The 13182-nt window shown below is 36.7% G+C and overlaps 1 protein-coding gene across 1 annotated transcript in view; it reads right to left on the bottom strand.

Moving 5' to 3' along the window:
* Positions 1-13182, bottom strand: part of MOB1B (MOB kinase activator 1B) — a 52190-nt gene that overhangs the window by 18098 nt on the left and 20910 nt on the right. Inside the window, exon 2 of the mRNA XM_012785927.3 lies at positions 1499-1665. Within this exon, the coding sequence (XP_012641381.1) occupies positions 1499-1665 (167 nt within the window). The remainder of the gene's footprint in view (positions 1-1498; positions 1666-13182) is intronic.

Raw genomic sequence — 13182 nt, forward strand, 5'->3', positions numbered from 1 at the left:
AATACATTTTATCATAGGTATTTATGTATAAAAAAAAAACCCATTGTATAAAGAGGGTTCAGTACTATCCACAGTTTTAGGTATCCACTGGGGGTCTTGGAATATATCCCCTGCAGATAAGTGGAGATTACTACATAAATACTCAGTTCTGGCCATAGAGACAGAGATAGAATACAGACAGAAAATGATGATCTGCTTTCACACTTAAAAGTCAGAATTCTCTTGTATTATAAACGCTCTATACAGCCATCTATACATTTCTAAAATTAGTAAATGGGCTCTCAAATGGTACAAAAAGACACAAGTGCAAAAAGAATAATGTACACAGATATTAGAGATTTGTTCTCATGAATGACTTTGAAGTGCCACAGAACCATCCTATAGATAATATGGGCCTCATTCATAAAATAAATAAATCACTTTCTTTGTTTCGAATAACTAAACTCTCTTGGTCTTGGAGAATAACCACATCTACTAATGCGGTTCTTGTGCAAATGCTGTCACAGTTAAGGTTTTCAGACATCTCACTAAAATCCTTCTGGTTCCTAAAAGTTATTGTTATAGCATGTGGCAGCTCAATTTATAAATTTATGACATAGCTCAAATTATAGTAAGATATCCTCAAATATAATCAGGAAAATACTGTTTTGCTTTTCCTTAAAGCCTAGACCTTTCAGGTATGCTTTCAATTAGATTTTATTTTATCTCTACCAAATTCAAATAAACTTCTTTCAATTATAAAATTGAAGGATTGAAAATTATAAAATTATTAATTTTTTTTACTAATGCTGAAAAACCCTGAACTTCTATTCCCCAACTTTCTCTAGCTTATGTCCCTAGAATATATAATATTTACTTTTTATTTATGTTATTCTTTCTAGAAATTAAGAATATCTCATAAACATATTTGACTAATTTCATAAAATCACTACTCAATTGTCTTTTTTAAAAAAATAAGCACACTTAGACAAATAACTGAGTATGATACTAAGAGAGACAATTTAGCACAGTGATTAAAGACTGAAATTCTGTAGCTATATGTCTGAGCCTAGGCTCTGCCATTTAATAACTGCATGACTTTAGCAAGTTACCTATCTTTCTGTCTCAGCTTCCTTATCTATTAAACTGGAATAACAAACATACCTACATCATAAGGTTATAAAGATGAAATAAAATCATCCATGTAAAAAGAACAGCAGAGTGCCACACACATAATTTGTGTCTGACAAATAAAAAATAAATAATCATTATTATTACTGCACTGAAGATATAAATAGTAAATCTATATTTTGTAAAACATTATAACAGGAAACAGGAATGTTATCTATTCTAGAATCTAGTTAGCAACCTAATATCACAATATATACTGATATCTCAGTCCAACTTTAGCCTTTATCTCATTTCACTTCTGCCTATGGAGTTAACACCCCAACAATCCCCTACAATGAGGCCAATTAACCTAATTCATAATCTCCTGAGAAACAGAAAGGCTACTTACTGTTAACTGCAACCCACTCATTCAGATCTTCCCCCTCAGGAAGCATCACGGCCATCCGGAGGTTGCCGCTGCCAAGTGTGGCTTCTGCATGTTTTAAGAGTTCATACTGGTGAGAACCTTCGGGAATGTTCTTCTTTGGCTTAAAAGTTTTAGAAGAGCGACTACCACTATGAATAGAAAAGAAAAAAAGGCACTTCAATATTTAAGGCATGACCTTCAAGAGTCTACTACAGGCCGAGCACGGTGGCTCACACCTGTAATCCTAGCACTCTGGGAGGCCGAGGTGGGCAGATTGCTCAAGGTCAGGAGTTCGAAACCAGCCTGAGCAAGAGCGAGACCCTGTCTCTACTATAAATAGAAAGAAATTAATTGGCCAACTAATATATAGATAGAAAAAATTAGCTGGGCATGGTGGCACATGTGTGTAGTCCCAGCTACTCAGGAGGCTGAGGCAGTAGGATTGCTTGAGCCCAGGAGATTGAGGTTGCTGTGACCTAGGCTGACGCCACGGCACTCACTCTAGCCTGGGCAACAAAGCAAGACTCTGTCTCCAAAAAAAAAAGAGTCTACATCACCATATTACTGGATAAAATAACATAGAGGTGATCCCAAATGTCCCCAAATAAACATTAAATATACTTTTATCCCCACTCAAGTTAAACTATGCTGGCTACCTTGAATCCCAGCAATGTAATTGCTGTAATAACATGTTCTCTACCCAGAACACCTACAGACTTTCTCTACATTCTCTACTTTAACTCATAAGGAGAAAAAAATGTTACTTGTAATTAATCCAGCTCTTGACAATAAATTAATGACTCAGGATTATAGGTTTTAATGTAAAAAATGAAAAAGTACCTCCACAGTAAGTTTTACTCATTTTATTCTTTTTACTCCTATTATAATAAGTCTCTCATCCTAATACAAATAAATTTGTTTTCTTCCTATAAGAAGCATACAGATGTAATTTTATATCAATAAAACACAAAAGTCCTAGAGCAAGAAAGAGAAGCTACATTTTCTTCTATTCAATTATAAGAAGCATCAGAAATCTTAATCCAGAATTCCTGTTAAGCAGTTAGGGAGTTAGACATTAGTAATGGCTGGTTCGCTCAAATTTCTGAATGCATACACACCCACACGCGTATACACAGTATACATACATATATAATGTTTTAAACGGGTCAACTGAAACCAGGCTTAGAAATGGTTTTAAGAGTTTTTAAGGCCGAGCGCGGTGGTTCACACCTGTAAACCTAGCACTCTGGGAGGCCAAGGCAGGTGGATCGCTCAAGGTCAGGAGTTCGAAACCAGCCTGAGCAAGAGTGAGACCCTGTCTCTACTAAAAATAGAAAGAAATTATTTGGCCAACTAAAAATACATAAAACAAATTAGCCGGGCATGGTGGTGCATACCTGTAGTCCCAGCTACTCGGGAGGCTGAGGCAGAAAGGATTGCTTGAGCTGAGAAGTTTGAGGTTGCTGTGAGCTAGGCTGACGCCATGGCACTCTAGCCCGGGCAACAGAGTGAGACTGTCTCAAAAAAAAAAAAAAAAAAAGTTTTTAAGAGAGCCAGGCACAATGGTGCAACTCTGCAATCCCAGCTACTCCAGAGGCTGAGGCCAGAGGATCCCTTGAGGCCAGGAGTTCAAGGCTGCAGTGCCATTATCAGTGTGCCTGTGAATAGCCACTGAAATGCAGCCTGGGCAACACAGCAAGACCACATCTCTTTCAAAAAAAAAACACACAAAAAGAAAAAAAACGAGATCCCATCTCTTTAAAAAAAGAGTTGTTAAGAGAGAGAACCTTCTGTTAATGCTGGCAAGTTCTTTTCACATTATATTACATTCCAGTCACCCCTTCTCAATACTCTTCCTTCTTTTCCTTATGAAAAGGAACTGTTTAAAAATAAAAAACTAGAAGAGGCTGAATAAATGGGAACTTTATAGTTTAATGTTATTAAATCCATACAACCAAAAACATCTAGACATTGGGACATATGAATATGAAAGTAGAATTACAAAAACAAATGGTTATACTTTCCAAACTCCCCATAGCTTTTCACTCATTTACCCCTTCTCCCAAATTTACCCCTCAAATCCCTCCCTCTTTCCCCAAGGTAAAGCAGCAGTTCTCAACCCTGGCTACACTATTATAATCAACTGAGAAGCTCTAACAAATTATTGATAATCCTGAGATAAACTAAGAATCCACCAGTCAACCAAAATATCCAATTCAAAGGACAGATATTTAGGTATTTTTCAGTCTTAAGTACTAGCATTCTCATTTAAAAGTATGTCTCTTCTCAGTTATTTAATTAGAATTAAACTGATGCTGCTCTCACATCCACCCCTCCCACATGTCTACTCAACAGCCAAAGGGTCTCTCTAAATACACTCATCAGGTGATGTCAGTCCTCTGCTCAGAACCACTCAGTGGTTTTCCAGTGCGCCCAATTAATCCAAAGGTCAAATACGAGATAGAGCTAAGCTCTGGCCCCACATTAGGATATGGAAATTCTTCAGTTTAATCAGATAATGCATTAACACCAAATTCTCTCCTAGCATTTCTAAAGTATAATTACAAAAAAATAAAAGCTGAGCAACAGTGGCACATGCCTGTAGTTCCAGCTGCTCGGGAGAGTGAGGTGGGAGGATTACTTTAGGCCGTAAATTCGAGGGCTCCCCTACCAGGCTGGGCAATGTAGCAAAGCACTGTCTCTAAAAAAAATTTTTTAAATATATTTATAGAAATCTAAATTATATAAATATACTTATGCCTACCAAGCTTGAAAGTTTTCTTTTTCCTCCTCCTCGGCCTTTATCAAAATTTAGTACGAAAGGCCAGGCATGGTGGCTCACACCTGTAATCCTAGCACTCTGGGAGGCCAAGGCAGGTGGGTCGTTTTAGTTCAGGAGTTCAAGACCACCCTGAGCAAGAACGAGACCCTGTCTCTACTAAAAAAAAATAGAAATTAATTGGTTAACTAAAAATACACAGAAAATAAAATGAGCCGGGCATGGTGGCGCGTGCCTGTAGTCCCAGCTACTCGGAGGCTGAGGCAGGAGGATCGCTTGAGCTCAGGAGTTTGAGGCTGCTGTGGGCTAGGCTGACGCCACGGCATCCTAGCCCAGGCAAAAGAGTGAGACCCTGTCTCAAAAAAAAAAAAAAAAGAAATTTAGTGTGAGAAACATATTTCATCAACATATTTGATCAGCTTTGACACACATCAGCTACGTTATCTCAGGGAAATTATCTAACTTTCCAGAGTCTATGTTTTCTTTAATAGGGAAAGTATAATAAAAATATCACCACTACCTGTATCATAGAATAGTTGTAAAGTGACAAAACAATATATGTGAAAAAAGCTTTTAAGACTGTAAAATGCTGTGCAATGGTTAGTATTTTAATTACCCTTCCCTTTCTTTCACCAGAGTGACTCAGAGTAAAGAAAGAAATGGTAATACAATGACAAAGCTGGATTTAACCCCAAATCCCACCTACATCCCCTAAGACTGGATGGGGAAAAAGATAACCTTTGTTTGGAAACAAATTTTTTTATACATCAAGTTTAAAACAGAATTGTTAAAAATTTGTGTGTGTGTACGTGTGCTATTTTCTATGCTCATATCAAGTTTTAGTTAATCTTAGAATAATTTGGTGGTTAGATTGAAAATCTAGAAAATAAGGTTCTACTAATCCTCATTTTGCTATCTTCTTAAGTTACTTCGGAAACCATAAATTATCATCTGGATTTAATTTCTTTATCTTGTTTTTTAAAAGTATGGAAAGTGACTTTTTACAAAGGAGTATAGTTTAGAGATAATTCAAAAAACGGGTAAAACATTGTAAAAATGTTTTTGGTTCCCTGCAGACTCTTGACCTCCCCCCCCCCATTTCCACAGACTATAAGGTTTTCAATTCCTCATCGGATTTCCTTTCTATATGACTCTTCTGCTTTCTTCAGGCAGAATACCATAACTATTTAATATTTTCTTTTAATATTCTTTTTAAAAACTCTATTAGGTTTTTTCTTCAACTGCTACCTGAAAATTTTTCTACTAGTATCCACCCAACCCTGTAAGGGGTGGGCAACAATGCTCCCCATTCCTAGGACAAAAGAACTGACAGAGTCCTCAAGTTCAAAGCCAGAAATACTAAAGCATGTATCCGAAGTTCTCATCCATCAGTACAAGCTCTTACAGCAACAATGTGTGGCCAAATGAATATATCTTGCACGATATTTTAAAATATATGAATGCAAATCTTCAAAAAAAATTCAAGAACGTCAAGTATGTTGCCTTCTCACCCCACCCACCTTAAAAGAGATCACAAGTACCAATATCTGGTGAATCCTTACAGAGTTTATGTCTATAGAAGCATGAGAATGCTTTGTGCCTGTGTCTGTTTGCTTTTACAGAATAGTAGCATACTGTAGTATACTAAATAATGTTTTTTTCACTTAGTATATCCAGGAGATTGTTGTTTAAGGTACAAAAAGATCTACCTTATTCTTTTTATTTTTTCTTTAGAGACAGAGTCTCACTTTGTTGCCCAGGCTAGAGTGAGTGCCATGGCGTCAGCCTAGCTCACAGCAACCTCAAACTCCTGGGCTCAAGCGATCCTCCCGCCTCAGCCTCCCGAGTAACTGGGACTACAGGCATGCGCCACCATGCCCGGCTAATTTTTTCTATATATATTAGTTGGCCAATTAATTTCTTTCTATTTATAGTAGAGATGGGGTCTCGCTCTTGCTCAGGCTGGTTTTGAACTCGTGACCTCGAGCAATCCGCCCGCCTCAGCCTCCCAGAGTGCTAGGATTACAGGCGTGAGCCACCACACCCGGCCTACCTTATTCTTTCTAAAGACTGAATAATAGTATTTCGATATGTACCTGTATATATAAAATAGTTTGATCAGTCCTCTATGAATAGACATTTAGGTTGTTTCCAGTTGTTTGCTACTACAAATACTATAGTAAACATCTTTGTGCCTATGCAGATATTAAGGATAAATTCCTAGAAATGCTGTACTGAAGGTCATGTACATCTTTAAATTTTATATAGTGCCTATTTTTTTCCCAAATAAATTACACCTTTTTACAATCGCACTAACAATGTATGAGAGTTTCAGAGGACAGGGATTAGATTGCTAATTTCCCCTGTACAGTTCCTAACACAGCATAACTATGGAGAAAATTCAGAGTTTTCAGATTAGAATGTAAATAAGACATTACATGTAAGGGATGTTATATTAATTCACAGCATTATCCCTAGGCCATCACATTCCAAATAAACATCCAGGATACTCAGGTTTATTTTCCCAATTCTCTTACTCATAATTGGAAGCAAATCAATTTTTAAAGCAGGGTTTGTCTAGTAAATAACTCAGGCCTAGGGATGGCTCTGAACAGACAGCTTGACCTACAGTCTTCCAATTGATTTATCCTTTGTAAATTTCAATAGCATCATTTATTTCCTCTCTGAAACCCTACAGGGTATGTTAGGAATCACTATAACATCTAGTTCAAGTCTCATAAACCATTTCCTATCACTTTACCAAAGTCAACCATCATTACCCTTAATTTTAATCCCTTTATTGTTCTATCCAAATATTAACAAAGTTGATATTTTCTAAATTGGACTAGGGAATCTTAAAGCTGAAGGAAATGAGGGAGAGACTTATGGAGAACTCAAAATAGGAACACTAGTGGGGTTAACAAGTAGATAAGATACACTGTATTCTGACACTGAAGAATATGTCAACTTATTCAAAATCAGAAGCAAATTAACATCACTTATTTGTGTCAAGAGTTCCATTCCTTCAAGGTTAAATGACTCAGTCTGACTACACAGCTAGTTAAATGTCAGAACTGGGATTCAAAACAGTCCATTCTCTTGAAGGAAGTACTTTATATTACTGCATCTCAGCTTCCTAATCTATAAAATGAAAATAATAATAGCTACCTTATTATTCAACCCCATGGTAAAAACTCCACTAATATTAGTTCTCTTTGCTCCATCTCTAGGTACCAACCTGTCTTCACATCAGTAGCTCCTTCCATAGGTCTAAGTCCAATACTAGAGATCAGGTACTTGATAAATACTTGTTAATTGATAGTTCAAGTCAACTTCAGGCTAAGAACTCCTACATCAAGATAGTAATGATGATGATTAATATTAACTAATATTAACTGCAGGCTTTCTGCTCAGAAGTATTTTACACACAACATCTCATTTAACCCTCACAACTCTAGATATACATGCTATTATTTTATTTTGTGGATGACAAATCTGAGGCTTAAAGAACTTATATAATGTGCCCAAGATTATAAAAGTGATTATGAAGCTAACATTTAGATTTAGGATTTAAATCTCTAAAGTCCATTCTCTTACCCACTAGCCAACATTACTCAATTACCTTTATCTTCTACCCAATTATTTCTAACATTTTTCTTCCTATATCACCACATTTTAATGAAGTCACTCATGAATCAACACAAGGCTAATTTATACTGAAATTATTAATATTATACTGAAACTATTAATAGGGCATGTTTCTAAAACAATCCTCAAACTCCCTAATTCCATTTCCTCTCCTCATACCTATTCTAATTTATATGAATACTTAGCATATACTCTACCATTAAAAAAAATTAAAATTCTACCCAAGAGCAATTTTCTCCCTAAAAGTTGTCAAACACATCCATGCTTTCAGAAAGACAAAGAAGCACCTGCAAAAACTGTTACAAGTTGTCAAAATAGAATGTATTCTAGAAATAATAAGGCTAAAAGCTATGAGTATTGAAAAGATAACCTTGATTCAAGAAAGTCTGAATAAAACATATCTACTTACATTTCTGCCCACAATCTCTTTTAAATCACTATTACTATTGGAAGGTGGTGTTGCTATTATGGTTACTGTTAGAATAAGAAATCCTTAATACAGCTAGTAAGCAAGAAAGAACACCATCAGATCAGAAATTGAGAAATTCTGGTAAGATTAAAAAGTTGATGAGATAGTGACAAAGAAATCTGAGAAAAAACTAACCTAGAATTCGCTCAGTAGAAGCTGCTATGAAGGAACCTCTGTGCTGCAAACTCAGAATCTGGACCATAGGAGGAGACCCTGGGGGACCCTCCAGAAGGTTATATGGGAACTTGACTCAGGGTCTTTGAGCAAGTAAATCTCAATACCCTCCTATGCCGGCCTTTTTCTAAGAAGTAGGCAGGTAGCAGCAGGTATTTAACATTAGGTTAAAGCTCAGAACACAGTCGGGGGAAAGATTTTAACCACCTCTCTCCCATCAGGTTAAGGGAACCCTCGCAGCCAAAAGAGAACCTGCAGGTGTGCCTCTACACAGGCAGCAGTTCAGACTCTTTCCCATCATCAGAGGCAACCTCCTGTAATCAAAGACTGCCTTCACCGAGAAGTAAACCAATATTCTCAAACACTCAAGTGAGCAGAAAACCCCAAATCACTAATATTCTAGGAAAACCAATACCATGAAAGAACTAGTGAACTCAACAATATATCCAATACTAAAGATAACTGAGCAAACAGAAGAACACATTAAATATAAATAATACCTTTAGAAGTAAGAGAGACACTATTATCCCCTTGAAAAAGTAGGCAATTATGAAAGGAAACAATGAGGGAAGGGTGGAGAGTTTGAAGTTTTCCTTTAACAAAGCAAGGTCAAGTCAAGAGATACTGTCCACAGTGAACAGAATTTTAAAAATGAGGTTTAAATGTGATTGTGGAGATGGTTGCACAATACTGGGAAAATACGAAAAGCCATCAAATAGTACACTTTAAATGGGTGATTTGTATGGTATGAGGATATACCTCCGTAAAGTGATTTTTTTAAGTCACAAAGAAAAAAATCAAAGCCAGTGGCCCACACAAACATAGCCAACTGATCTTGACAAAGGAGAAAAGGCAATTCTCTGGAGACAGGACAGTCTTTTCAACAATTGGTGGTAAAACACTGAGACATCCATATTCAAAAACATAAACCTACACACAATATACCTTTCACAAAAATTAACTTGAACTGAATCATAGACCTAAAAAAACACCACACTACTAGAAAGCTTCCAGATAAAAGCACAGGAGAAAATCTGTGACCTTAGATTTGATGAGTTTCTAGATATAAAACTAAAAGTATGATCATGCAAGAAAAAATTAATTAGTTTTATGAAAATTAAAAATCCTGCTCTGTGAAAGACACTGTAAAGAATATCAAAATTCAAACCATAGAATAGCAGAAAACTTTTGCAGACCACATATTGATAAAGGACTTGTATCCAAAATATATAAAGACCTCTTAAAATTCAACAAGAAAACAATGAAGAAATGGAGGAAAAATGAACAAACCCAATCAAAGAAGATATACAATGGCAAATAAACACATGAAAAGATGCTCACCATAATTTGTTATCAGGGAATTGCAAATTAAAACAATGAGATACCACTACACACCTATTAGAATGGCTATAATCCAAACATCTGGTAATACTAAGTGTTGCTGAGGATGCAGTGCGACACGAACTCTCATTCCTTACTAGAAGGAATGCAAAAATGGCAAAGTCACTGTGAAAGATAGTTTGGCAGTTTGTTACAAAGCTAAATATAATCTTTTCACACAATCCAGCACTCATACCCCTAGGTATTTATCCAATTGATTTGAAAACCTATGTCCACACAAACAGCTGCTCTCAGACATTTATATGATAGTAGCTTTAATCATAATTGCCAAAATTGTAAACAACCAAAATGCCCTTCACCAGATGAATGGATAAACAAACTGTAGTACATTCATACAAGGGAATATTATGTTCAGTGATAAAAACAAATGAGCTATCTATCAAGCCACAAAAAGACATGAAGAAGCCTTAATTGCATATTGCCAAGTGAGAGCAGCAGTCTAACAGGACTATACACTGTATGACTCTAAATATATGACATTCTGGCAAAACTATAGAGACAATAAATGATCAGTGGTTGTCAGGGATTCCAGGGAAGGCAAGAGAGATGACTACTAAATATGCTCTCAAGAGAATAGAAAACACATCCACACAAAATTCTGCACATTAATTTTCATAGCAATATTATTCATAAGGGCCAAAAAGTAGAAACAACTCGACTGACCAGAAACTGATAAATGGATAAATAAAATGTGGTATATCCATACAATAGAATATTATTCAGCCATAAAATAGACTGAAATACTGAGACATGCTATAACATGGATGAATCTTGAAAATACTATGATAAATTAATAGAATCCAAACACAAAATACATTGTAACACATATTGTATAATTCCATTTGTATGAAATGCCCAGAATAGGCAACTACATGGAGACAGAAAGTAGATTAGTGGTTGCCAGGGGCTAGGGAAAGGTGGAAATGGAAAGAAAGTACTACAAATTATACAGGGTCTCTCTCTCTCTCTCTTTTTTTTTTTTTTGAGACAGGGTCTCACTCTGTTGCCCTGGCTAGAGTGTCATGGCGTCAGCCTCACTCACAGCAACCTCAAACTCCTGGGCTCAAGCGATCCTCCTGCCTCAGCCTCCCAAGTAGCTGGGACTACAGGCATGCACCACCATGCACAGCTAATTTTTTCTATATATTTTTAGTTGGTCAATTGATTTCTTTATATTTTTAGTAGAGACAGGGTCTCACTCTTGCTCAGGCTGGTTTTGAACTCCTGACCTTGAGCGATCCTCCCGCTTCAGCCTCCCAGAGTGCTAGGATTACAGGTGTGAGCTACCACGTCTGGTCCCGGGTCTCTTTTTGAGGTGACAAAAAATGTACTGGAATTAAATAATCACAATGGTTGCACAACTTTGTGACTCTACTAAAATCCACTGAATTGTACACCTTAAGGGTAAAATTTATGGTATGTGAATATTTCATTTTTCTAAAATTTTTAAAGAAAAATAAGTAGCCTACCAATAATGTTCCTCAACACTTCTGTAAGTTAGTTCCTTTCACCCATTTATTCACTCTTGCATTCCTTCATTCAACTATCATATTCTGACTACCTTCTATGTTCTAAGTAACACTGTTCTAAGCACTGAGACACAGCATTGAATGAGACAGAGAAGACCCCTACTCTCACGATAGAAAGAGAAGGTAGAACAAAAAATAAAATCAACAAGAAACTACAGGGTAGTGGCAAGTGCTATGATGAAAACGACAGAACAATGTGACAAGTAATGTGATGTGACAAGGCATGATATTAGATTAGATTGTTAGAGAAGGCCTCCCCAGGGCCAGAAAGAAAAGCAGCCATCCATGTGAAGATATGGGGGAAAGGGAAGAGCATTCCAGGCTTTGCAGATAAACTAGTGTAAAAGCAGCTTTTTCAGGAACAGGGGAAAAAAGGTATTTAATAACTGTGGTTAGAGCATAATGATGGGAATAGTGGTTTGAGACTGAAATCAGAAAGGCTGGTAGAACCTCATTAGCTAAGATTTTAGAGGCCAGAGTAAGGGAGTTAGATTATCATTTTAAGTAAAAATGGAAAGCCATTAGAGATCTTTTTAAAAAAAAATGGAAGACTTTTTAAAAAAACTTTAGAAAAAACATGAACTGATTTAATGTGTTAAAAAAGATCCTATCTATGGCTATTGTCAAAAAGACAAAAGAAGGCCAGGCGCGGTGGCTCGCGCCTGTAATCCTAGCACTCTGGGAGGCCGAGGCGGGCGGATTGCTCAAGGTCAGGAGTTCAAAACCAACCTGAGGGAGACCCCGTCTCTACCATAAAAATAGAAAGAAATTAATTGGCCAACTAATATATATATATATAAAAATCAGCCGGGCATGGTGGCTTGTGCCTGTAGTCCCAGCTACTCGGGAGGCTGAGGCAGGAGGATCACTTGAGCCCAGGAGTTTGAGGTTGCTGTGAGCTAGGCTGACGCCACGGCACTCACTCTAGCCTAGGCAAGAAAGCGAGACTCTGTCTCAAAAAAAAAAAAAAAAAAAGACAAAAGAAAACAAGTGTCGGGTGAGGATGTGGAGGAAAGGGAACCCTGGTACACTGTTGGTAGGAATGTAAATTAGTACAGTCATTATAGAAAATGATATAGAACTTCCTCAGAAAACTAAAAATAGAACTACAACATGATCCAAGAATCCACTTCTAGGTATATATTCAGAGGATATGAAATCAGTATGTCGAGGAGATATCTGCATTCCCATGTTCATTATGCCATTATTCATAATAGCCAAGACACAAAAATCAACTTAAGTGTCTATCAGTGGATGCATGGCTAAAGAAAGTATAGTACACAATGGATTACTATTATTTCAGCCTTAAAGAAAAAGGAAAGCCTGTCATTTGCAACACTATGCATCCCTGGAGGACATTAAGTTAAGTGAAATAAGCCAGGAACAGAAAGATGAATACTAGATGATCTTACTTTAATGCATAATCTAAAAATATAAACCTCACAGAAGCAGAGGGCAAAATACTGGATACCAGGAGCTGGGAAGGTGGGGTGGGGGCTTGGGTGGGAGTAATAAATTAAAGAGATCTATTGCACAACATGACTCCTATACTTAATAACAATGTATTATATATGTGAAAATTGCAAAGAGAATAGATTAAGTATTCTCACCATGAATAAATACATATGTGAGGCAATACATATGCTAATTAGCTTGATAGTCATTC

Source organism: Microcebus murinus, chromosome 26, assembly GCF_040939455.1.
Source record: "Microcebus murinus isolate Inina chromosome 26, M.murinus_Inina_mat1.0, whole genome shotgun sequence".
Classification (NCBI taxonomy): Eukaryota; Metazoa; Chordata; class Mammalia; order Primates; family Cheirogaleidae; genus Microcebus; species Microcebus murinus.